This window comes from Gnatocerus cornutus, chromosome 3, assembly GCF_029298725.1.
Source record: "Gnatocerus cornutus isolate USDA-ARS CGAHR chromosome 3, icGnaCorn1.1, whole genome shotgun sequence".
Classification (NCBI taxonomy): Eukaryota; Metazoa; Arthropoda; class Insecta; order Coleoptera; family Tenebrionidae; genus Gnatocerus; species Gnatocerus cornutus.
The window spans coordinates 13003876-13028704 of NC_142235.1; the positions used below are offsets into that span (position 1 = coordinate 13003876).

General features: G+C 32.8%; 5 protein-coding genes across 9 annotated transcripts; 2 read left to right on the forward strand and 3 right to left on the reverse strand.

Moving 5' to 3' along the window:
- The first annotated feature begins 388 nt into the window (after positions 1 to 388).
- Positions 389 to 4637, forward strand: LOC148177110 (farnesol dehydrogenase-like). Of its 2 annotated transcripts, none has more exons than XM_088032508.1 (3): positions 389 to 953; positions 4213 to 4365; positions 4413 to 4637. In XM_088032508.1, exons 1-3 carry the CDS (start codon positions 396 to 398, stop codon positions 4449 to 4451), a joined length of 750 nt encoding a protein of 249 aa, XP_087888634.1. In that variant the 5' UTR covers positions 389 to 395; the 3' UTR covers positions 4452 to 4637. The 2 variants fall into 2 exon arrangements, with proteins under 2 accessions (XP_087888634.1, XP_087888635.1); XM_088032509.1 differs by having other exon boundaries at positions 389 to 839.
- LOC148177111 (cytochrome P450 3A19-like) lies at positions 4453 to 4961 on the reverse strand (the record flags this gene model as incomplete). Its single annotated transcript, XM_088033258.1, has 2 exons — positions 4656 to 4961; positions 4453 to 4610 (listed from the first exon to the last, which is right to left on the reverse strand). Coding segments are annotated over exons 1-2 (306 nt in total), but the record flags the coding sequence as incomplete, so codon positions are not given.
- On the reverse strand, positions 4817 to 6021 carry LOC148177112 (cytochrome P450 6A1-like). The gene is made up of 2 exons (XM_088033259.1): positions 4968 to 6021; positions 4817 to 4926 (listed from the first exon to the last, which is right to left on the reverse strand). Exons 1-2 carry the CDS (start codon positions 6019 to 6021, stop codon positions 4817 to 4819), a joined length of 1164 nt encoding a protein of 387 aa, XP_087889385.1.
- Positions 6022 to 8564: 2543 nt separating this feature from the next.
- On the reverse strand, positions 8565 to 9568 carry LOC148177113 (farnesol dehydrogenase-like). Of its 2 annotated transcripts, XM_088033470.1 has the most exons (4): positions 9442 to 9558; positions 8938 to 9399; positions 8743 to 8892; positions 8567 to 8697 (listed from the first exon to the last, which is right to left on the reverse strand). In XM_088033470.1, the coding sequence occupies exons 1-4, from the start codon at positions 9547 to 9549 to the stop codon at positions 8656 to 8658; spliced, it is 762 nt and encodes a 253-aa protein (XP_087889596.1). In that variant the 5' UTR covers positions 9550 to 9558; the 3' UTR covers positions 8567 to 8655. The 2 variants fall into 2 exon arrangements, with proteins under 2 accessions (XP_087889597.1, XP_087889596.1); XM_088033471.1 differs by having other exon boundaries at positions 8565 to 8697; positions 8938 to 9568.
- Positions 9569 to 18009: 8441 nt separating this feature from the next.
- Positions 18010 to 24539, forward strand: Rph (Rabphilin). 3 transcript variants are annotated; one of them, XM_088032202.1, is made up of 8 exons: positions 18010 to 18180; positions 22364 to 22508; positions 22556 to 22740; positions 22784 to 23031; positions 23189 to 23234; positions 23292 to 23496; positions 23545 to 24149; positions 24198 to 24539. In XM_088032202.1, the coding sequence occupies exons 1-8, from the start codon at positions 18104 to 18106 to the stop codon at positions 24496 to 24498; spliced, it is 1812 nt and encodes a 603-aa protein (XP_087888328.1). In that variant the 5' UTR covers positions 18010 to 18103; the 3' UTR covers positions 24499 to 24539. The 3 variants fall into 3 exon arrangements, with proteins under 3 accessions (XP_087888328.1, XP_087888330.1, XP_087888329.1); XM_088032204.1 differs by having other exon boundaries at positions 22784 to 23013; XM_088032203.1 differs by having other exon boundaries at positions 22790 to 23031.
- Positions 24540 to 24829: the final 290 nt, after the last annotated feature.

Genomic DNA, 24829 nt, shown 5'->3' on the forward strand with positions numbered 1-24829 from the left:
AACATTCTTTTGAATCAAACTTGCGACTTCCTAATTAAGTTTCCTGATCAAAGCCATTCGTTCATTCACCAGAAACCTACACAAATTATGAAAATTAATTAAATCGGACAAAATTGCAATTACTTGTATTATTCGTAGTAGACTGAAAAAAAATCCAGTAAATTTTAATTAGTCATTTTTATTAATTATTTATTTCCACGTCTCGCAAACGCCTCTCCAGGGTAGTATTAGCGAGACGAGTTGGAAGCATTAGCGTTTAATGGTTCTCATTTGTTTGCTGATCAAAGGAGATGAAGATGAGATCCATTTAAACCACTTATTTTTGGTAAAAATAGTCTTTCACTTCCCGCTGCCCCCAAAACGCCAATGCCAATAACCTCTTGAGTTCAGTCACCATGGAACGCTGGTCCGGCAAAGTCGCTCTTGTTACCGGTGCAAGCGCCGGCATCGGTGCCGCCATCTCCACCAAGCTCGTCGAGCACGGCCTCCACGTCGTCGGCTTGGCGCGTCGTTTGGAGAAACTCGAAGAGTTCGCCGTTTCTCTTCAGAACCTCCCCGGGAAGTTCCACCCGCTGCAAGCCGACATCACCGTCGAAGACGACGTCGTCAAGGCGGTAACCTGGGCCAAGACCAATCTAGGGGGTTTACACATTCTTGTCAACAATGCTGGTGTCGCCAAACCGGCGTCTTTACTGGAAGGAACGACGGAAATGTTTAAGGAAGTGTTGGATACGAATGTCTTGGCGTTGAGTGTCGTGACGAGAGAGGCGGTGAAGGTCATGCGGCATGGCGGTGAGGAAGGTCATGTTGTGCATGTCAACAGCAATGCAGGTCATCGGGTTAGTAACATTCCGTTGATGAATGTGTACTTTGCCTCCAAGTTCGCGGTGACGGCGTTGGCGGAGACTCTGAGGTTGGATCTGATGAGAGCTGGAAGTAGAATTCGAGTCACGGTGAGGAATTTTCCGTAGTTGAGGCCTAAGGCGGCTGAAAAGAAAAAATTTGAATGGAAAATATGTCTTTCAACTTCTTTAGATTACTTATAGATTCAAATTTAGTCTTCAGATTCTATTTAGATCTTTTTTTATTAGAATATTCTCTCTAGATCTTCTGATTTGGGTAGATTTTCTTTTAGTTTCTCTGTAATTTTAATTTTTTTTATCAAATTCTTTCTATTTTTATTGAATATTTTTTGAGATGTTGTCTCGGTTGCCGACCGTTTCCTTTTAGATTTTTTTAGATTGTCTGAAGTTGTCTTTCTTGGTTTTATACATTGTCTTTAGTATATCTTTTGATTGTCTATAAAGTCTGAAAATTCTATCTCAGTTCTGTTCTATTTATTTCTTTTAGTACCTCTGGATTTTTACAAGATTTACTTGAGATTATATTCAAATTTTTCTATAATTCTTTTATTTTAAATTTGTTTAAAGATTTTTTTAGATTAACTTTATATTTTTTCTAGGTTTTGTAGATTTTCTATTATTTAGATCCGATCTAATTTTCCTTAGATTCTTCTCAGATTCTAAACTGACTATTCTTTGAAACTTTTTTAATCTAGGAAACAACCTGTTCGTTCTTATTAGATGCTTTGTAGATTCTGTAGATATTTTTGATAATTCTCTAGGCCATATCTGTTTAAATTTTCTAGTTTTTTCTTAATTTTTTTTAGACTTTATCAAAAATGTGCATTATTTCTATACATTTTCTTTAGAATTTCTAGATTATTCTTGAATTCTTTATATTTCTTATTTTAAGGTCTTTCTAAATTTCTTTGCAATTTTTTTCTGTTTTCTCTATATTTTGTTTTTCTTTCAAGTTTTTACTGATTTTCTCGAAATTTTCAATTTTTCTTTTTCTTAACTTTCGTTTTCTTGATCTTCCAAATAGTGGAGAGAGGGGGGCATAGTGGGGAACTTAACAATTAATTAGTCACGCATCCTAAAATAATAGGAATTAACAAAAAATTTTTACTAAATATCATAGACTAATGCATTGCGAATAATTTTTGTTGCACTTTTTTTGATTACAATAAAAAACTTACGAGATGTGAGCATTATTTTGAAAAATGGGATTTGCCCCGCTTTGCCCCGCATATAGGGGTAAAGTGGGGTACCCTATGGGACAATCAAATTTTTGAATAACTGTGTACTTACTTAGAAAAAGTAACATTTTAAAATTACTTAGTCATCAACGCTTATTGCACATAAATGAGTAGTTTCATCATATTTAGCCACTACCTTTATATGACTAAATTTTAAAAAAACTTGCTCCTTAACTTCGCCAATTTTTTAACGAAAACACTGAATTTCACATTTTGTTTTATAAAACACACATGGTCAACTGTCAACTGACAACCAATCAAAACATGCTATTCGACTTTTTTCACGGCGTTTGATTTTAGCAGCAGCAGTGTTGCGCTATGCTCCGGCACCCTACTATGCCCCCCTCTCCCCTAACTATATATTACTATTTGGACTTTCTTCATTTTTTTTTAGATTTCGTGGATGTTCGAAATTTGGTCTAAACTGCGGGTTTTCAAATTTTTCTTACATATCTTTAGATTCTTTCAAATTTGTTTTTACATTTAGTCTAAATTGTGTATTTTCTTTAAATTTTATTATCTATTACTTGAATCTCAAATTTCTTCATTCTATTTTTATTCTTTTCGATTTTTTTCTAGATTTTTTGGGTGTTTTTCTATTTTTTAATTTCTGATTTTTTTATTCTTTTTTAATTTAACGCAACTTTCCTTTAAAGTCTTATCAAATTCTCCCTCTTCTCTATAGATATTCAAAATTTTATCTAATTTGTCTATTCTTTTTACATTTTCCAAAGGTTTTTCATACGTATAAGTACCAAATTTTTTAGAGTTCTTTTCAATTTTTTTTAAGTTGTTTCTAGATTCTGTGGAAAATCTCTCTGGATTTTGTACATACCATATTTGATTCTTTCTAAATTTTGTCTAGATTGTGCATTCTCTTTAGATTTGCTTTTAAATTTATAGATTTGATTGACTTTTATAGATTCTTCTGGTATTCTCCACATTTTCTTTAGATTTCTAAATTTCTAAAGTTCTAAATTTTCGTTAAATTTTTCATAAATTTTTTAGATTTTCTTTGGGTTTGTAATCTTTCTAATTTAAATATGTATACTGTAACTTATTTTCGGATTTTCCACAAATTCTTTAGATTTGTTCTGAATATTCTTTAGATTCTGTTTAAAGTCTTTAGATGTTTTCAGATTCTATAAATTCTCCTTGTATTTTTCAAATGTTCTTTAGATTTCTCTCACATTCTCCACATTTTTTTAGATTTCTTTTAGTTTCCGTAATTTTTTTTTAATACTTTTTGGGTTCTACAGATTTTATGTAGATTGCTTTTAATTTATGTTTAAATTTTTCTTATATTTTTAAACTTTTGATTTTTCGGATTCTTTTTACAAACTCAATGTGTTTTTAGACTTTGTTACTTTTTTCTTGGATTGTCTTTAAAGTATTTAGTTCATTTTACATTGTTTTTAAATTATTTCTAAATTTTGTAGTTCTTCTGAATTCGTTTTAAATTGGTTCTAACTTGTTAATTTCTGAAACTGTTCTTAAATTCTGTTTAAAGTTTTTAGATTTTTATTGAATTTTCTAGATTTTTATCATAATTTTCTCTAGATTGTACAGAAATTCTTTCTGCATTCTTCTTAAAATCTCCTCGTTCCTCTTAAATTCTTATTAAATTTTTAATTTTTTTTCTTGATTTATTTCAAAATTTTCTTATTTTTTGTCGAAATTTTTCTTATAATCCTTTCTTCAATATTTTTTGTGTCTTCGTATGTTTCACATTTTTATCACATACAGGTCTCCCAGAACTCGTGAGTCAGAAAAAAAAGGTTTATGGAGGCAACAATTCTGAACCAAAATTTTGAAACTAAAATTTACATTACACTCTCGTTGCCTAGGATATTTTACTCCATCTATAGAATAAGCTTCCGGGATTGGTTGTTAATTTTTTATCCTTTCTCGAATACTATTAAACTTAATCAATTTTTGTTTAAAAATTTACCATCTGTATTGCTGTCGGCACCCTCCCTTGTTCTATGGGTCATGAGTTCTGGGACACCTTGTATGTTATTACAATTTTTAATTTAAACTAAGTGTCATTAAAGCAAATAAAGTAATACCCGACCTCTTAATCGCGCGGTACGTAAAGTAATTTGTTTTAGAGCCTCAGCCCGGGCCTGGTCGAAACCGACATGATCAACAACTACCTCCCCATTGCCGGTCTAGGTAAACTAATAGAAGAGGCCCCCAAGTTGTACCCTGAGGACGTCGCCAACGCCGCGATCTACGTTCTAGGGACGCCGCCCCACGTCCAAGTAACCAACAATCTGAATTTAATTTTTATTCTAACAAACATTTCTAGATCAGGGAGCTGACAATCACGCCGACGGGTTCGTTGTAACTTTTTCGCAATCCAGGAAAATTCCATCTTTAATGTCGTAGAGTAAAGTCGTCGGATGAGGCTTCAGAGGTACTACTGTCTTGGGGCTAACGCTAAATTTGTAGTTTCGTAGTACCATGCAAAGCGCGGCTGTAATTTCCATTATTGCAAACCTTTGTCCTGAAATAAAGAGTGAGAAGGGTGAAAATGTGGTTGTTGTAGTACCAATGCAAATCCTGGGTCCCTCTCCAAAAGGTAGGTACTGGTACTGATCGATATTCTGGCGGTTATCAGGGTGGAAACGCTCCGGTTTGAACTCCAAAGGGTCCGGGTACAAATCCGGGTCAGTATGAAGGGCTCGGATCGGTACCATCAAAGAAGTACCTTTAGATATAAGAACGTCGGCTTCCTCGAAGTAGTAGTCTTTCGTACATGTTCTGGTGACGAAGTACACCGGCGCGTGTAACCTCAAAGTTTCTAAACAAAGCTAACAGAGCTGCCAACCACAAAAAACAAACTTACCATTGACAACCTGACTCAGGTACTGCAAGTCTCTGATAGCTTCGTACGTGATTTCACCGTCGTGCTTTGCAAGAACTGAATTAATCTCTTCGGTGGCTTTCTTATAGATGTGAGGGTTTGACGCAATTTCGTACAATGCTAACGACATGGTGGCCGCCGACGTTTCGTACCCCGCTAAAAAGAAGATGAAACATTGAGCCGTCATTTCAGGGATCGAGAATTCTTTTTCCAGTCCTTTCTGGTTTTTCAAATTGATAAGGAGTTGTAAGAAATCGTTTCTAGAAAGGTTGTTCTTCTCGCGGTACTCAACGGTACTACCAACCACCTCTATGAAGAAGTCGGCGGCGGATTTCGTGATCTGTCTGAAGCCTAAGAGGCGGCAGAGTTCGGGGAACGCCGCCCCCAAGTACATGACCATGCATCTTGCCATGGTGAAGTCCATGGCGGCTTTGCTGTGTTTGCTAAACTCCTTCTTGCGGAACATGTCGACTTCAAGACCAAAAGCGCAGTTGACGATGACATCGGAACTGAAAGAAGCGAAGAGGTCTTTGACGTTAAAAGGAGTTTTGGTTTCTGCATGCTCGTGGAGCATCTTGTCCATGCCTTTTCCACACTCTAGAAAGATCTGGAAGACCATCTTGATCTTTCCGGTGGTAAAAGTCGGTGTTAACTTAGTCCGGAGATTCTTCCACTTGGTACCATTGAGAGCTATCAAGTGAGCACCAACCGGATCGTCTTTCTCGTTATAGTAGAGATTTCGATGGTTGAAACTGAAGAAATCTTTCGCTAAAAACAAGCGGATATACTTGGGGTCTGCCAGCATCAAACTCGGTTGGTTGAATAAGTAGAATCCAAAGTACTTGTGGCCTTTGCTCTTCATGTCTCTATACATTTTTATGACGACTTCGCCCCAGTTTACTTCGCGGAGGATTGGACTTGGGTAGTTTCCCCATGGGATGGTCGGTTCCACGAAAGGAATATTTAGTTTTCGCCAGTGTTGGAAAGAGTACTTGTAGTAGGCTATAAATAACAAGAAGGCGGCGATAAAGAATTCTATTAGGAGCAACATTTTCGCAAGCAAAGAAAATGTAACTGGAGAGAATTTATGGGTTTTTGGTACCCGGAGGAATGCGATATAGCACGGATTGATTAATACATGGTCTATCTTAATTAAGCGACCAAAATAAATTGAAGATTAGAAGTTCGTGACAAATGCAAAGTTGGATCTTTGAATTTTTCAAAAAGTTTCCAAATTTTTAGTCAGTTTTGAAATATCTTCCACGTTTTAAAGTTTCTTTTGATATACTTTTGATTTCGAAATTAAAATTTCTAATTATTTGAAACGCAATAATTTTTGAAAATGAAAATATTTTTAGAAAAACTGTCGATTTTGCCTGTATCAACCAAAACGAGGAATTTTGAAAATATCTACAGAATTTTTTAAATTGCTGCGCATCTGAAAAGTGCATCAAAATTTAAAAAAAAATCCTATTTTTCCATAAAAACTTCAATTTCGGGAAGTGTGCTTATTTTCTTGTAGATTTTGTATGTCTAAACTCAAAAACAAACAGTTTTACTAATATTCACAGATTTAACTAAAATACGATTTTTTAAGTTATTACGAAAACGAAAACTTCTCCAAATCTCAAAACAAAAATTTTTCCTCAAATCTTTAATTTTGGAAAATGTGTATTTCTCGCAGATTTTGTCTTACTAAACTCAAAAACATTTTTTTTTATATTTACAGAATTAACTAAAATATGATTTTTTACGTATTGCGAATTTGAAAAATGCATCAAATTTTTTCAAAAAACATTTTATTTTTTCCTAAAAACTTCAATTTGTGTGTGTGATTTTCTCATATTAGATCCAAGTCAAAAACGAAAAATGTTTACGAATATTTACAGAATTAACTAAAATACAATTTTTGTTGCGAAAACAAAAAATTTTTTAATGTCAAAACAAACATTTCTATTTTTTTGGAAGTTGGATTCAAATTTAGACAAATGTGTTTATTTTCTTGTCAATTTTGCCTTCCTTAACTCAAAAACGAGCAATTCTTTAAATATCTACAGAATTACCTAAAATATATGTATTTTAAATATATTTTTTGGCCTCATGAATTGTAAACGTCAAATTAACATTCAATTGACATCTTCGGAAACACTAGATTTACAAGCGCCCTGGACATTTACACACGCCGTGCGGTAAAAATCGCCCAAATCGTCTGCTCTTCACATGCGTTTATACATTAAAATCACTTTACCATAATGAAGATTGATCACCAAAGTGGAATCTACCTAAATTCTTATCTCAATTATGACAATATTTCTATTTTTAAAGTAATATTAAAACGTTTTTTATACAGCGCCATCTTGTGTACTTTTTTTAAAATTGACAGAATTGACAGATGATAAAATTTACAAATGTCAGATGTGACAGTTCTCATGAATTTTGAAAAACCCAATTATTTAAATTAAAATTTTTCGGCCAAAAAGTTTAATACAACTCTTGTGCGTTAACCATTTTACAGCGCTCAATCATTAAAGCACTCCGGCTACGCCGTCGTGCTTCAAACTGATTTCGCGCTGTAAAATGTAAGTTACCACACGCGACTGTAAATAACTATTAAATTACTGTGTTCAGAAAATTTCTTTTTTGCCTTAAAAGTTTTAACTTTAAGTGTTTATTTTCATGTTCAAATTCAAAAACAAAGAATGTTCTAAATATCTACAGAATTTATTAAAATACGATTATTTAAGTCGTAGAAAAAACGAAAAATTAACTAAAATTTGATTTTTTATTGTGTACATTTAAAAAATGCACTAAACATTGTAAAAAAAGTATTTTTTAACTGGGGGAAGTGTGCTTATTATCTTGTAGGTTTTGTATATCTAAACTTAAAAACGAGTAACTTTTGAAATACCAATTAACGAAAATATAGTTTTTCTAAAATGGCATGAGAAAAAAATGGTTTGAATAAAAAAAAATAGATTTAATACAATTTTGGAAAAGCTTAAAAACTTAAAAACAATATGTAATTTTTAAAAATGTGTGTTAATTTTTTTGTAGATTTATTTGTTTAAAAAGTACAAAATTGAAAAGCGCGCTGAATACCATTTTTTTTCACAATTTACAAAAAACTGTAATTTTAAGAAATGTGGCTTTTTTCATGTAGATTTTGTTAGTCTAAATGTGAAATAAAAACATTAACTGAAGTATGATTTTTTTTAAATACAATCGTCAAAAATGCGCTAAATCTCAAATTAAAAATTTCTAATTTTCTCAAAAACTGTAAATCTATAAAATATAGATCTTTTTCTGCCTGTCTAAACATCAAAATGACAATTTTTTCAAATCTACAAAATTAACAGAAATACGATTTTTTTTAATTGAGGCAAAAATTAGAAAAATCTTTCAAAATCTTGCAAATTCACATTTTTTTTATTTTTAAGTTAATATTAACCTAAACGCAAAAAAATATCCGTATAAATCCACAAAACTAAAATATCCTAGTTTAAAATGATGATCACATCGAAACCACTTATTTCCAAATAAATTTAATTGGCAAAATTCCTAAACTTGATTACATTCTATATAATACATTTTAATTAAAGCGAAATAAAAAAACATTTTTACTACACCACTGCACAGTATTGATTTCAATGCTCTCATTTAAATTTAAAGCCTATCGATTCCATCACTAATTTAGCTCTCCCAGTGGTTTAATAGTCAACTCGTGTACCTACAAAACCTCAATGAAACCCTTAAAAATATCAACGTTTCTCACCTGGACATCTTCAGGAGTCGACAAAGCGTAAACCACCGCATCTGCCACATCATCAGCCCTCAAAATCGGAACGTTTTCATAAAACGCCCGTTGCTGAGAATCAGGATTTGACGTGGTCAATTCACTCTGGACAAGTCCAGGACTGACACTCTAAAAAAAAATAATCCGACTAAAAAAAATGAGAAGTTCACTTACAGTAATTTTAATTTTAGACCCAATTGAATTTAGTTCTTGTCTCAGACTCTCGGTCAGGGCCGTAACGGCGAACTTTGACGCCGAGTAGATGTTGAGCCCCACAAAAGTGGGCACCCTATATCCCAAAGTACTATTAATGTGAATAATATGCCCGTTGATCTCATGCTCCCGCATTATCTTAATCGCCTCTCTTGTGGTAATACACAGGGTGAGCACATTAAGATCCAGGACACTCTTCCAGGCTTCGGTGTCGCCATTATACAGGGTGGTGTTCTTACTCGTCCCCGCGTTGTTCACCAGGATGTGGACCGGCCCGATGTTGTCCTCCACCCATTTGAAGCCTTCGATGATTTCGTCTTCTTTGTACAAATCGATTTTGTACGCGTGGAGTTTCCCAGGCTTGTCGGAGAGCTGTTCGCCGCGTTCCTGGACAAGCTCGGAGCGGCGTGCCATTCCTACAACCTGATTTTGGGTAAAATTTGATTTTTTAGAGGGAAAGATTACAATGAGGCCGTTTTCAACAAGGAGGTCGGCGATGGCAGCGCCAATGCCAGAACTGGCACCGGTGACTATGGCGACTTTGCCGGACCATTTTTCCATGGACAGAACCATTTTGTCGGACGGATGGAGAAAGACTGAGGTATTGATAAATGACGTGTTAATACAAAAACTAAATTATTGATGGAAGATCGATAGAAACAGGGTCAAGAAGTTGCGTTTTATTCCTATAATAGTAGTTACTTTATCCACCTTCATTTATGGACTGCGTCAATAAAAAACTCGTCACTGTCAGAACATAATGCGCTTTTCATGATCCATCTTCATCACCGAAAGAAAATTCTTTAGCCCCTCCTGAATGTTACAGTAGAACCTCGACACGCGGCCACTACAAATCTCCGCAATTATTTGTTAAAAGAGTTAATTAAAACCCTTGGAAACTGGATGAAAACACGATCAATATTTCCTCCCTCCGGCGGTAATAATCCCAGCGAATGTAAAAAAATGTAAATTAAAGCGGTAGTCACATGGAAACCACTTTTTTTGAATGAAAAAATTTGGGGTCGTGACCTGGCGTCCCCAATTATAAAATCTCGTTGCGGCAAGTTCAAGATCTAATTTAAGAAATCGCGTTGCTTTGATGTTTTCATGATGGAGTTGGGGGTGGAATGAGAAATTTTAATAAAAAGGAAATTATTTCTGTGAGAAATCTGATTTTTTAGCGGCGGATTAGTACTCGAGGGAAAATGAAAAGTGCTAGAGACTTTAAAATTGGAATTTTTATTTGTAGAAGTTTTTTCCTTTTAGAGATTTTATCCATTTTGAAATTTGAAGAATACGAATTTGTAAAAATTTGCAATTTTTGAATGTTCGAATAGATGACGCAACAACAAAAAAAATTTTTATTTTGATTTTTAAGGTGAAAATTCAGCTTGAATATACAAAAGGCGTCTACTTTCAGGGCTATTTATTATTATTTTTTTAAATATATCGAACTTTCATACGAGTCGTAGAAAAAATTGTGTAGGAACATCAGTCGTCAAAAATGTTTTTCTTGGTCTTGTGTGACATCTGCATCTATATTCTCTCTTGTGCGAAATTTGGCACTTTCCACACTTGTTAAGAAATTAGTATATTAAAACACCGAAGTTTCATAAAGCAAATATTAAGGCACGAATCCAAGTCTATAATGCATTTATATAATGGATGAGTAGGGGAAACCAGGGTAATGGGAGTCTTCTAAGGGAAAATGTTGCTAAAAACAACATTTGTTAACTTTCTTATAATTTTTAATTAGGAACTCTTACATTAATTATTTAAGTATATTTCAATCACAAATATAAGAAATTACAGTCATAGGTTAAGGTCCAATAACGATTTTACAAAAAAAAGTCAATCGCTCCCATTACCCGACACATGCGGGTAATGAGAGCCCACTTAATGTTTTTTGGGAAATTGGGCCATAATATTTACTCTGGCCCGAAAATTCAATTAAACATACTTTAAAATGTGCCTACTTTTCCTTGTATTACTATCGCTCCCATTACCCGATGGCTCCCATTACCCTGCGTTCCCCTACCTTAATGGCCTTATGAACGAGTTTTTTATACCATTTTTTCTAATTTGCTATTGTATTCAATGTGTTTTTAATGCTATAATACCCCAATTAAACACAGAATACTATAATAGCATTGTTTCCATAGCACCATGGAAATGTTTAAAATACAAATTAGAAAAATATCTATTTTTGCATCGGATGCGTTAATAGCTTTGTTACCACAGAAATATCGGAAATTTTTGTGAAAAAAAAAACAGATCTTATAAGAAAATTAAGAAAAAAATAAAATTTTAAAGCTCCTGTGCTAGAAAAGTAGACCATGCATTAATGTTCTTATTTAACTGTTTTTTTCGTAATTGTAGGTGTCATATTTTTTTATTTTAGATTATAGACATTAATCTAAAAAATTTTTTTTTCATTTTTTTCTTTAAATTCGAAAATTTGTTTCTACCTGCCCTAAATATTCTTCAGGCTTTCATGTCTTAAATTTTAGAATTCTTAAACTTTTTGACTTCTAAGAATTCTAAGAATTCTAAGAATTTGAATTTATTTTCAAAATTTGCAAATTAGGTCAGTTAATTTTGATTTTAAATTTTAGACGTTCTAATTGCTCTAATATTTTTTCAGGCTTTCTGGCCTTGAATTTTTAAAATTATAAAAGTTTTCGACATGCCAAAAATTCTAAAAAATAAAATATTTAGAATTTTTTTACAGTTTTTTAAATCCTGAAAATTAGATAAGTTTTAATTTTATATTATAAACTTTCTAATTTCTTTAAAAACTTTTAGAGCTTCTTTTGTCTTGAATTTTTAAAATTCTAAAGATTTTCGGCCGGTCAGAGATACTAAAAATTTAAAAATGTTTAAAATTCTAAACATTTTCGATTTATCAAAAATTCTAAAAATTTGAAATGTAAAAGTATTTCTAGTTTAAAGCCTTTCAAATTCTGTAAATTGTTTTGGTTAAAACTAATTTTATACTTTAGAGTTTCTAATTGCTCTAAAAATTCGTTAGGTTTTTTTAGCTTAAATTTTTGACTTGCTCGAGATTCTAAAAATTCGGAACTTTCGACTGTTTCCAGTTTAAAGTTTTTTAAATTCTGAATCAGTTGATTTTAATTTGAGAGCCTAAACATAATCAATGTTTTAAACAAATATTAAAAACTTTCTTAAGTTGGATCTTTCTAATAGATATTTTAGAGATTTCAGACTTAACAGAAGTTTTAAAAATGCAAAAATTTTAACTGTTTCAGATTTGAAAATTCTGGAAATTTTATTTTTTAATTTTAGATTTTGAACGTTCTAATAGCTCTAAAAATTTATCAGACTTTAATGACTTAAATTATTAAATTTCTAAACATTTTAGAATTACCAGGAATTCTAGAAATTCAAAAATTTGTAGTATTTTAAGTTTAAAGTTTCCTAAATTTTTTAAACTGTTTGGAATAATACTAACTTTAGACTTTAGACTTTCTAATTGCGTTAAAAATTCTATAAGCTTTCCAACCTTAAAATTTTGAAATGCTAAATTTTTTTTACTTGTTATTAATTCCAAGAATTTGAAAACTAAGAGTGTTATCAGTTTAAAGTCTTTCAAATTCTGAAAATTAAATAAATAAATAATTAAATTTTTGACATTTTAATTGCTTTCATTCTTCAGGCTTTTCAGACTTAAATTTTTACCATTTTCAAAATTCAAAAATTCTGAAAATTTGATAGTGTTTTTAGTTTAAAATTTTGTAAAATGTACTTCTTTTACATATTAATTCTAAATGCCTTAAAGTTTTTAATTGCATATTAAAATCTCGAAGACTCTCAGACTTGTCAGAGGTAAGAAGTGTAGAAGTACGGGAATTTCTAGTCTTTCAAATTCTGTTATTCGGGATCTAAATTTTTAGACTTTCTACATTTAGTAGCCACGTTGTGGCGCATTAAAACCAAGTTCTAATTAATCCACATATTCCAAAGCAAAAACTTGACAATTTCAAACATTCTAGACTATAAAGATTTCCACAATAGTTGCTTATACTCCGGAAAAGCTAAATTTCCCATCTGATCAAGTTACGACCCAGGAAATTTCCCGGAAAATTACTTTTTACTGAACTAACCAAAGATCAATAAAGTCTTTATTAAAGCCGGATTTGCCGAGCTAAATTCTACATTATATTACCAATTACACTTCTATTTCTCATATCTCACAGTTCATTACAGCCAACAAATTTTTTGTCGTATTTTAATGCTTCTAGACAACTTTTTTGACCGAAAGCCGATTACTTCCAATCTCACGTTTCTGAATTTATTGGAAATATCTTATCGAACCCGTGTTTTGAAAGACACTTTTTTGTCCTTCAATCTGATTAAACAAGGGATGATTTTAAGGGTCGTCTAAACCGATTAGGGTCGTTTTAATCACCAACTAACCTAAATACGCCGCCACATGTAGTATCATTGTGATGATTTTCCCTCGGCGCATCCACCATTTTTTCTTTATAAATAGTGATTTATTTTCCTTTGACAAACATTTACTCATAACGACAAAAATAAGATTTATCATGAACTCTCGAGCTGAGATAACAAACTCAAACCATTTTCTTCCGGAAAAATAAACTCCACTCCGGAAATGTAAGCAGCGACAATTTCCGGGGCGGATTACCGCAATCTGGAGGAATTTCCTTGTGTACAAAAATGGGGCAAAGCTCAAGTTTCTGTTTCAATCTTATTATTAACGACGTAATTACGGAATATCAAAGCTTGTCGAGGATTCCTGAGCTTTCATTTCTAAAGTAAAATTGCCTCCTGACTCAAAATTCGAAGCCGTTGTGCTCCAACAGGTCAGGACTCGGAGACATTTGCACTTGTAGAAAATATCATCTTCCAAGAATATTCTTGAATCCGGACCTGATTATGATTTTTCCCTTTGTCTAATAATAAAAAATTGTTTTTAACGTTATTATTGTAAACTTTCACTTGTCAATCTGACCCTAGATGTAGTGAGCATCGATGAGGTCCGTATTTAGGTTAGTCTCTTTGTTTTGCTAGCATGAAGGCGTCCTTTGACGAAATTAAGGACACGTTAAATCACATTAGCACACGGAGCACGCACCCTGACAATTAATTAGATTCCGACCCTGTTCTATTTTTTTCTAGGATTTTGTTTGTTAATTTTTCCCCTTTCTCCCGACCTCAGTCCTCGTTGAAACCTACTGAATAGGAACTAATAACAACATCGAGTTAATGCGGCTGAGTAATCATTTTTAAATAACATCTATTTTCAATCAAGCGCTGTTTTTCCAGAGTTCTTACACAAAAATACACTCGATTCCCGAGGGAATTGGCCCGGCGAGCTATTTTTCTGGATGTGGAAAAATCTACTTTACAAATATTTGCGTTGCGAGGACGTGAAGTGGAAGCATTTGGGGGAAAATTGTGGCAACTTGAACTTGGACGGTTGGTAATAGGAAACATGTGATAAATGGAGGAGGAAATGAAGGGGAAAATTATTACGAAGTCGGTTTATGTTGGTAAACTTGGTTGTCAAGTTGGTTTTGGGGGGTTGGATAAACATTTTTTTGGATTTGGAAAAAAAAATTGTGTCGAAAACTAACACCACTGCTGCAGTTTTGACAAATAAAATCTGAATATTTGAAAGGTTTTCGAGCAAGAAGCCAACGTACGTTTAAAACGTTAAAATACTGTTGAAACGCCATCCCGTTTTTTTCATTGCACAATTGACACCATGCATTTAGATTTTATTAACTTTTATTGCCTAAATGTTTTCATTTTTGCTAATTTTTTTAAAAATATTTTTTGTAAAAGTAGAACATATTACACATTTCTGAATCAAGAAAATTAATATCTTCCAAATTATGAGGGTGCCAATTTAAAATAAGAAAGTTGAATATCGCCCAAAAAATACTGAGACATTTAAAAAAAAAACTAAAATCATCAGTTTATAGTAAATTAAAAACCATTTAATTTGTTTTTTAAATTTTTGAAATCGGTTTATAAATAAAAATTCTACAACGCCTGCCGTTTTTAAAAAATCACCCTGTATGTACTCATCTAGGACAATTAGAAATCTTTTAAATATTTTATAATATAAATATTTTAAATATCTGACATTTACAATTCTTGAAAATTTAGAATTTTACTAATAAATATACAAATTCTAAATATTATTTGCTAGAATTTTCAAAAACATCTAAAATTTGAATTTTTGAAAATACTTATTTAAGAAAATTAGGAATCTTAAAAATCTTTCTATCAAAGAAAATTTATTGGATCAATTCTTGGTGTTGTTGACAAATTGTCAAAATTACAATTTATTCCCCAAACACCAAATTTGACAAAAAATGCTGACGCGCGTTTCGATAGCAATGCTATCATCATCAGAGCGATGATTAAACTAAAAACTAACTAATTTGTTTGTCAAATTTGGTGTTTGGGGAATAAATTGTAATTTTGATAAATTTCTATCATCTAAATTTCTAAAATTTAAATTTTTTAGATTTATTACCACTTTCACAAAATTTTCAGTTTGACAACGTCAAATTACTTGACAAAAACAAAACACTGCTTCTTCAATCCAAATAACATGACTTTAGATTTTTAAGCCAACTGAAAATGAGTTTTTTTTTTGATCGCATGAATACTTCGTTGAATTTACTGTTTCTAAACTTCACACGCTAAGATATTCAAAATCATCTAAATTAATTCAAAAATGTATAAAATAATTAGTTATAATTTTCAAAAACATCTAGAATATGATTTTTTTACTATGTTCATCTAGGAAAATTAAAAACCATAAAAACTTCTACATTTCTAGCATCTAAAATTATTGAACTTTAGATTTTATAGATGAACACACAACTTCTGTAAACAACACCTTAGACTTTTCAAAAACCTCTAGAATTGGAGATTTTCAAAATAATCTTCTAGAAAAATTAATTACCTGGCAGTTAGAAAGATTAAAATAATAGAAATTGAAAGATACTTGGATGTATTTACGCATTCTAAATATTTCACGCTAGAATTTTCAAAAATATTTAGAATATAAATTTTTCAAATAATCATTAATCATCAAGGAAAATTATAAACCGCAAAAACCTTCAAATTTCTGGCATCTCAAATCCTTGAAATATTTAAATTTTATAGATAAATACACAATCTCTGTATAACCATGCGTTAGAATTTAAAAACAATCTAGAATTGGGATTTTTCAAAATGTTCATCTATGAAAATTAAAAATCTTGCATCTAAAAAGTTTGAAATAATGGAATTTAATAAATTTAATAGATATTTTAGTGAATTTACGCATGCACTCTAAATATTACACGCTAGAGTTTTCAAAATCATATAGAAAATAAACTTTTAAAAGTTCCTCTAGAAAAATTAGGAATCTACATAACCTTCAAATTTCTAGCATCTAGAATTTTTTAAATATTTACATCTTATAGATACCACGTCTTAAAATAAAAAATCTTGCATCTAGAAAGCTTGAAATATGAGGATTTGATAGATACGTTGGTAAATTCACGCATTCTAGATTTCACATGTTAGAATTTTCAAAAACATCTGAAATATACATTTTTTAAAATGATTATGTAAGAAAATTAGCAAAAACCTTGAAACTTTTAGCATCTAGAATATTTGGGTTTTATAGATGAATAAACAATTTATATTTTTTTAGCATCTAGAACCTTACAATATATAGATAAATACACAAATTATATTTGAAACTTTGCACCTAAAACTGATAAAATAATAGTACTTTATGACACGCTAGAATTTTTAAAATCATTTAAAATATGAATTTTTTAAAGTGCTCATCTACGAATATTAAGAACCTTAAAAATCTTCAAATTTTTAGCATCTAGAATAATTATTGAAATATGTGGTTTTATAAATAAAAATACAAATTCTACGGGGTGAATCCGAAAGAAAGATTTTAACCCCAATATCAGACAACGCAGCTTATCATAATGACCAAATTTTAGGTTCCGAAACGTCACTGTTTCCGAGAAAAAAAATAATTAAAGATTTCTGCAGAAGTTGGTGTGCGCCACTGAAGGCCAGTTCTTAAGTTCATTGCCAGTCTAGGCCATCGAAAAGATAAGAATAAAAATAAACAAGTGGCAAAAAGTGTGAGTTTTACAGTACCGAATTGTTCAAATTTGGATTATTTTGAGTTAGATTTTTTTATTCTTTGCCAGTAGTTTGTTTAAAAGTGTTGCGATAAACCTAAGGTTATAAAAATGTTTTGTTTACGAGTGAAACTAAATTTACAGGTGATGGCATTGTGGATTGTCCAATGGCGGATATTTGATCATTTTTCGGAATAAATTCAGGTAACTTTATCATTATTTCGTTTCTATTTAAAATTTCAATTTGGTCCACAAAGCGAGTCGGAAAAAGTCACCTTACGAACCAAGCGCGATAAAAATTGGCCCTTTTTAGAGCCCTATTTATTTTAGACAAATTAATTTTTCGTCATACTCAATTTTTGAAATGTGTCCTGCCTTAAAAATCTGTAGTTAAGTGAAAGTTAAACACTTCCATAACAGCGAGCGTAAACGTTTTTTGTTCGAACGGTTTTGCAGACTTTGCGAAACAGTGGTTAAATTCAATCTCATAAGCGTCGAATAACGGGCAATTCGAGGGATTTTGCCCCATTCAAATTTCGTTTTTTTGCAGAATCATTATCTACAAGTTTGTGGTTAAAATCTTATTCGGGTTCACCCTGTATAGGTACATAACAAGCGCTAAAATCTTCAAAACCATTTAGAATTGGTTTTAGCATAGTGTTCTTGAGAAAGAGAATTTAAAAATTTACATCTAGAATTTTCAGAACTTTTAATTGTGCTTATCGACTTCCTAAAATTCCCAAACTCGTCTTATCACTCCCTGATTTGCAACAACTCATTGTCCTTCCATCCAAACATGAACAATATCGATCGCCTACGTAACACCGACGTCGCGACGCCGAACGAGCAACAGGCGGTATCAACAGGCGACAGTATTTCCCCGTCACTCGAAGACGACGCCGGCGTCGCTCCTATCCAACACACGCACGAAACTACGAAATCAAGTAAACAAAGGAGGAAAAATAAACATGGTTGATTGTGGATCAAGCGAGAACAGTAGCAGATTTGTTTGCCCAAACGACAGACAATTAGCGCTTCGAGCAAAGTAAGTAAAAAAAGTTGCGTTTTGTTGCGTTGGAACTTTTGTGGCGTAATATGCGGGATGCAAATCTGTTTGCGTAAGTTTGGTGATTAATAAAGTGCAATATTCGATAAATGTTGTAAACATGGAGAATTGTTGATTTTGGGTGTTATCGCATGTAATATCAGTTTTTTGGGATTAGTGATTAAACAAAACATTTTTTTTTGGAACGGCGTAATTTTCTTTTCAATTTGATTTATTAGTAGCTGCGTGGCCACTCTCTTTTAAAATCAAATTTTTTCTAGAACAGGAAATAAACTTTCTCAGGATCAAAGTAACTAGCGAAAAGCTTCTTTTGTTTGAAAATTCAGTTAGGAGTTTGATCCAGTTAACAAAGACAAAACAAAAGTTTCGCAAACGAGATAACGACCCCCATTTTCGAACTTTAGAGGTTTTTGGTCCAAAAGAATTTATTTTAACTAAATCAGGATTAATTAATTAATGGAATGTTTATTGTTATCTATAGATACTTATTTTATACAAGTTGACAATCATATGTTTTTTATCTCTGTTTTTATCTATGCTAGATTCTATTAAAACATAATTAGAAGTTACTAAAACTGCTATAATCCAAACAGTTCCATTTGTTCAAACAATTGGAGAAATAAGAAATGTTAATTGACAAAAACTCATGGTGGGCGACTTTTCGGGCACTCTGTATAAATGTAAATTAAAAGTATTAGAACTACTACTACTAATAACTTACTACTAGTAGTAATACAAGGTGTTTATAAATGTTTCCAGTATCAAGGGTGGCTATGAAATGTCAAAAAAAATTGCCGCTTATTACAAATGTTGGTTTCGATTTTTTAATTGACATTTGCAGTTAACCTCTAACATGGATCAAAGTAAGTTTTGAGAAATAAACTGTTTTAGTTGTGGTTTAAAACCTGAAAGTCTAAAACTTGGACACAAAACCGTAACTGAAACGTCATTGACATAAGTATCATTATAAATATTTTCAAGATAGTTATATTCACTACGAAAACAAAGCGGCAAAATAGTGCACAAAATAAATTTCAGAGCCACTCTTGATGCTAGAAACATTTATAAACACCTTGTATAATACATACTGTAGATACTAAATTTGATAAATAGAGAATTGAGAAACGCAAAAAGGGCCAAAAAGATTTTTCAGATATTTTGTCTTAGATTCCTTAAACGTATTGTAAAGTTATTAGAATTAGGTAGTACTATTTATTCAGGTCTAGATACAAAAATCAAATAATTGGAGAATTAAGGAATGTTAATTGACACAAACAGAAACTTTTATGTTAATATCTATGAGATCTTGAAACCTTGATTTTACAAACATAATATAGAATTTGTAGCACTTGTAGTAATTCAGAAAATAGTGTTTATTTGGACGTAGACACTGAATTTATTGAATAAAAAATTAAAAAACGTAAAGCGACTAAATCAGAGATCATAATCTTGACATGCATTAGATATCGTATTTTAGATTTTTTAAACGTAACTTGAAGTTATTATAACTAGATAGTACAGTTTATTCACATCTAGATACTAAACTCAAACAGAAAAAATGATTATCTATCAGATCTAGTTATAGGTATGTATTTGGTTCTATAAACGGAATATAGATTTTGTAGTTTTATAACACTAAGGGTCGGTTTACAGAAGCAGTGTTAAATCTTTAATTTCGATTAAATACTTAACATCATGTTAAAGTGACATGTGATTATTTTTCCGCCAAACAAATGTCATCAATCGTCAAATTAGTTGCGAGATTAACTTAATTATAATTAAATTATTGTGTAAACCGGCCCTAATAGTAAGTAATCTAGATAATACTGTTTATTCAGAGGAGCTATGTAGATAAAAATTTAAAGCGATCAAATCAGATACTATTATCTTAATTTCCATCAGATATTGTTTTTTAAATTCTATAAACATAATTTGAAGTTACTTGTACTAGATGGTAGGTATCATTTATTCAGACCTAGATACTAAACTCAAATAATTGGAGAAATGCAAATTGTTAATTTACAAAAACAGAGACTCCTAACTTAATTTCTACATAAGAGATGTTGCATAATTATTTGATTCTATAAACGTCATGTTTAAATGTGTAGCACTAGTAGTAATCTAGATCTTTTTTTTGATTTAGACCTATACCAGAGCTCATTACTATCGATCCACTCGTTAAAAAGTTAAGTTGGCAGCAGCCCCTAGCGATTTTTATCAATAATAGTTGGCAGCAATAGCGTTCGACCTTGATCCAACTGTGGCATGCGTAGAAGCTAATCGTCTTGCGCAAGATTGCTAAAACTTGTTAAATATCTAATGAAACCTTTCTTCTGCAACAAACTTGTAATTAATTATTAATTAATACACTTTAACTTTAAAAACGTGTTAACCTCAAAAGTCGCTACATTCAATTTTTCCCGAATTTTCTCACTAAAGAATTGAAAGCCTGATTTACACCCAAGAATTTTCGAAAATTTACACAGGAGAGTGGACTGATAGCAGTGAGCTGCACTTTAGGTACTAAATTCCATAAATATAAAATCAACGAATTTGAAGCGACAAACTAGCTCAGTAACTTAAATTTACTAGAACTAGATACCACCGATTATTCAGATCTAGATACTAAACTCAAACAAGAAAACAAATGAAAAATCATAATTTACAAAATGTATCTATCAAATTTTGTTATCTATAAAAGTACCTAAGGTCAATTTTGTCAATTTTCAATCACTTGTAGTAATCTAGATAATACTATTTATTCAGATGTAGATATAAATTTGATAAATGGAAAATCAAGGAACTTAAACTGACTAAATCAGAAACTATTATCTTGATATCAACCAGATAGGTATTTATTTGGTTCTTTAAACGAAATTTGAAGTAATTAGAACTAAATAGTACCGCACAAATGCTGAGGCTCTTATCTTAATATCTATCAGATCTAGTAATAAACGTAATATAAAATTTGTTGCAATCTAGTTCATATTGTTTATTCAGAACTAGATATTAAAAATTAAGGATAATACAGCAACTAAATTAAAGACTATTATGTTGGCATTTATTAGATATTGTATTTTAGCTGATTCAGACGTAAGTTGAACTTACTAGAATTAGATAGTAGCGATCATTTAGACCCAGATACTAAACTCAAACAATTGGACGAATGCAAAATGTTAATTATCAAAATTAGAAATCTAGATATTGTTATAGGTAGATCAAATTTTTATACTAATAATGTAGAATAAGTAGCACTGGCAGCAATCTAGATAGAACTGTTTATTTAGACCTAGATACTAAACTTAGTAAACAGAAAATCAAGAAGTGCACAGCGTCACAATCGAAAACTTTCAACTCAGTATCTACCAAATATTATAAAATGTAGATAATCATTAATTTATTTGTACCTAATCTGAAGATTTTAGAACTGATATTAATCAAGATAATATTTTTTATTTAGATCTAGATACCTACTAAATTTGAATAACTAAATAAATGAAGATGGATTTCATAACAAAATTTTAAGCTAAAATCTTGTTATCTACTAACTATTAGACTCATAAATTTCAATTTGAAGCTAATCTAGATAATTCTGCTTATTCAAACCTAAATAAATACTGAATTTGGCAATGAAAGAATTAAGATAATATCTAAAAGTTGCTATTATCTATTTACGTATCATTTATTTTGAGTTAGATTCTAGATTCCATAATACTATGTAGATATTTAAAGAAGTTAGTTTTATATGTTGACAAACTATTCAAAATGTCATTTAAAAAACAGAAATAACGAAACCAAAAATGGTGGACAATGCGAATGCCATTCCTTAGGCTAATTAGATAAAGAAACTTCTAAACAATTCTCCCTGCTTATCCCCATTACATCCCTTTCTTCTCGAATATCTTCTCATTAGCAGATATTCGATCGCCTCAAACCTCAGCATCGCATTACCCTCTTTAATTACAACGAAACTCCAGAGACCGTAGAAAAACCTCCTCATCTTCTATTCGATAATTATGTTCCCGTCGCGATGACAACTTTACAACGGAAATTCTAATTAATAAACAACCAAACAAAGACTCATTAAAACTGCAACGAAATTTTAATTAGTCTCTTAAAGGTTAATTAAACTGTTGTCACCATAAATCGAATATTTTCACAGACTGCGAACGGGATGGAGCGTCAAAACGGCGTCGTTGAACTGTCATGGAAGCAATGTGAACCAACCTCTAGGACCTGAAGAACAGGAGGCGATTGTAAGCGTCATCAAAAGAGCGGAAGAAGTTGATCTGACCGAGCAAGAAAGGGTACAAAAATCGTGCGTTAATATCATTATTAATGAACGATTTCTTAGGTGGGTCGCCTAATTGAACGCTTAGACAATATGCGCCGCAATGCCTTGGGGCGAAATCCGTCACAATGTCTCCTTTGTGGAGACGGTTTTGGGATGCTGGGGGCCCAAAAGGTCCTCTGTATAGACTGCAAACGCTTAGTCTGTCAAAAATGCGCCATTGAGTCGTACCCCTCCAAGCATGCGAGGTAAGTCGTACCCACCGGAAACTAAAAGTCACGTCGCTGCTAGTTGCAGAAACTACTGGTTGTGTCTGATTTGTGCCGAAACGAGAGAGATCTGGAAGAAATCCGGAGCGTGGTTTTTTAAGAGCATCCCGAAGTATATTCTTCCGAGCGACCAGAAGTACAGACAGGGAGGCAGCAAGATCTTGAGGAACGCGAAAGGAGGGTACAGAGACGATGATAGCAGCTCCGACGAAGAAAGAAAAATTTGGAGTAAAGTCCACCGGAGAAATTCCAGTACGGAAAGCACGCATGGTATTTCCCCCGTTTTTTGTTATGTTGGTAGTGTTCAAAAACGCGCGGGTAAAATGCAGCCCCAATCGATACCCCGCAATTACCCCTCGTTAAAAATTCAAGCGATATCTATTGGACTGTCCCATCTTTTTATAACCCATCGTTCGATATTTTCCAGATGTCCATGACTCCGTCCAAGACATCCCAGCGATGTCGACGTACAAGTAAGCGAACGCCGCAGTTCTAAAATTTCTTTTGAGTCTCTACTTGTGTGGTTTTAGCCGCCAGACGAGCACGAGTGACTCTCAGTTGAGCAAGGATTTGGAGCCTTTCCCCAGGTACATGGAGAAGGACCAAGACCTCTCCGAAGCCAGCAGAAGAGAGTCTTCAGTGAGTCGTTCGCTGTCGGAGTGGAACTGGAGCGACACTCGGAGCGAAGAAAAAGTGTCACCGAGCACTTCAAGCATCAGCAGCAGTGTTTTTAAGGTAAGTTGGGGGATTTGGTGGGTTTTTGTTGGTAATCATGATTATTAGAGCATCCCTGAGGACCCGAAACCGTCGGACGCCTCCTTGGGTACCATCGAACTCTCTCTAACTTACGACCCCGTCACCACCACCCTTCTCTGCACAGTCTACCGTGCCAAGAATCTCATCCCTATGGATATCAACGGGTTGTCCGACCCCTTCTGCAAACTCAACATCCTCCCCAATGCCAAAACCTCAACGCGCCTTCGTACCAAAACAGTTCATAAGACCCGCAACCCGGAATTCAACGAAAATTTGACTTTTTACGACATCACAGAGACGGATTTAACTAAAAAGGCCCTTCATATTTTGGTGGTGGATGACGATAAGTTCGGCCATGATTACATGGGGGAAACCCGCATCAACCTAGCGAAATTGAAGCAACAGAATACGATCTATGTAACTGCGCCGTTGGAAGAAATGAGACATGAGCAAAGGGGGCATTTGCCCGCGCCGGAGTTGGATCAATGGTTCGATGATCTCTTCAACAGAGGGCAGATTTTGTTGTCGCTGTGCTACAGCACCAAGAGGAGGGCGCTGTTGGTGACCGTGTGCAGGTGTGCCAACTTACTCCCCATGGACAACAATGGGTTCTCTGATCCGTTCGTTAAACTGTAAGTAAGAAAAATCCCTAGTTTCTTAAACGGAAATTTGAATTCCAGGCAGTTGCGACCTGATCCGAACCACCGCAAACACAAAACCACAGTGAAAAGGAAGAATTTGAACCCGATTTTCAACGAGGAGTTCGCGTTTGAGACGCGACCGATGGAGCTGTCCACTCAAAGTCTTTACATCACTGTGTTTGACAAGGATTATGGAAAAAGTAACGACTATTTGGGGGGGCTGATGATCGGGGGGACTGCCTCGAAGGGGCTCAGATTGAAACAGTGGCTTGACATGATCCGGTATCCCGACCATCGGCACGAAGCTTGGCATAATTTGAGCGAGGAAGTCTTAAATTAAAGTGTATTTGTTTGAGGACCAATTAAATATTCAGAGCTTTAGTCGGGTTTTTTAATTCCCCTAAAAGAAAACAGTAATTGATTTTTAATTGCTTTGTTGGCACGCCTGCTTAATCATGATTGATGAGCAATTCGGGGATGTATACCATCAGAGAATCCTTTTTAGTGCTCATTTTTCATTCTTTGTCTAATTAATCACAGCCGGTAATTAATTAAAACTTGATTTACAACCCTTAATTTGAAATTCCCGCCTTTTTCGATTTATTTAATGGAGGCAGTGCTGCCACCATAGTGTGTCGAAATTCCCCAAAAAACAAACTCAGCGCGCAATT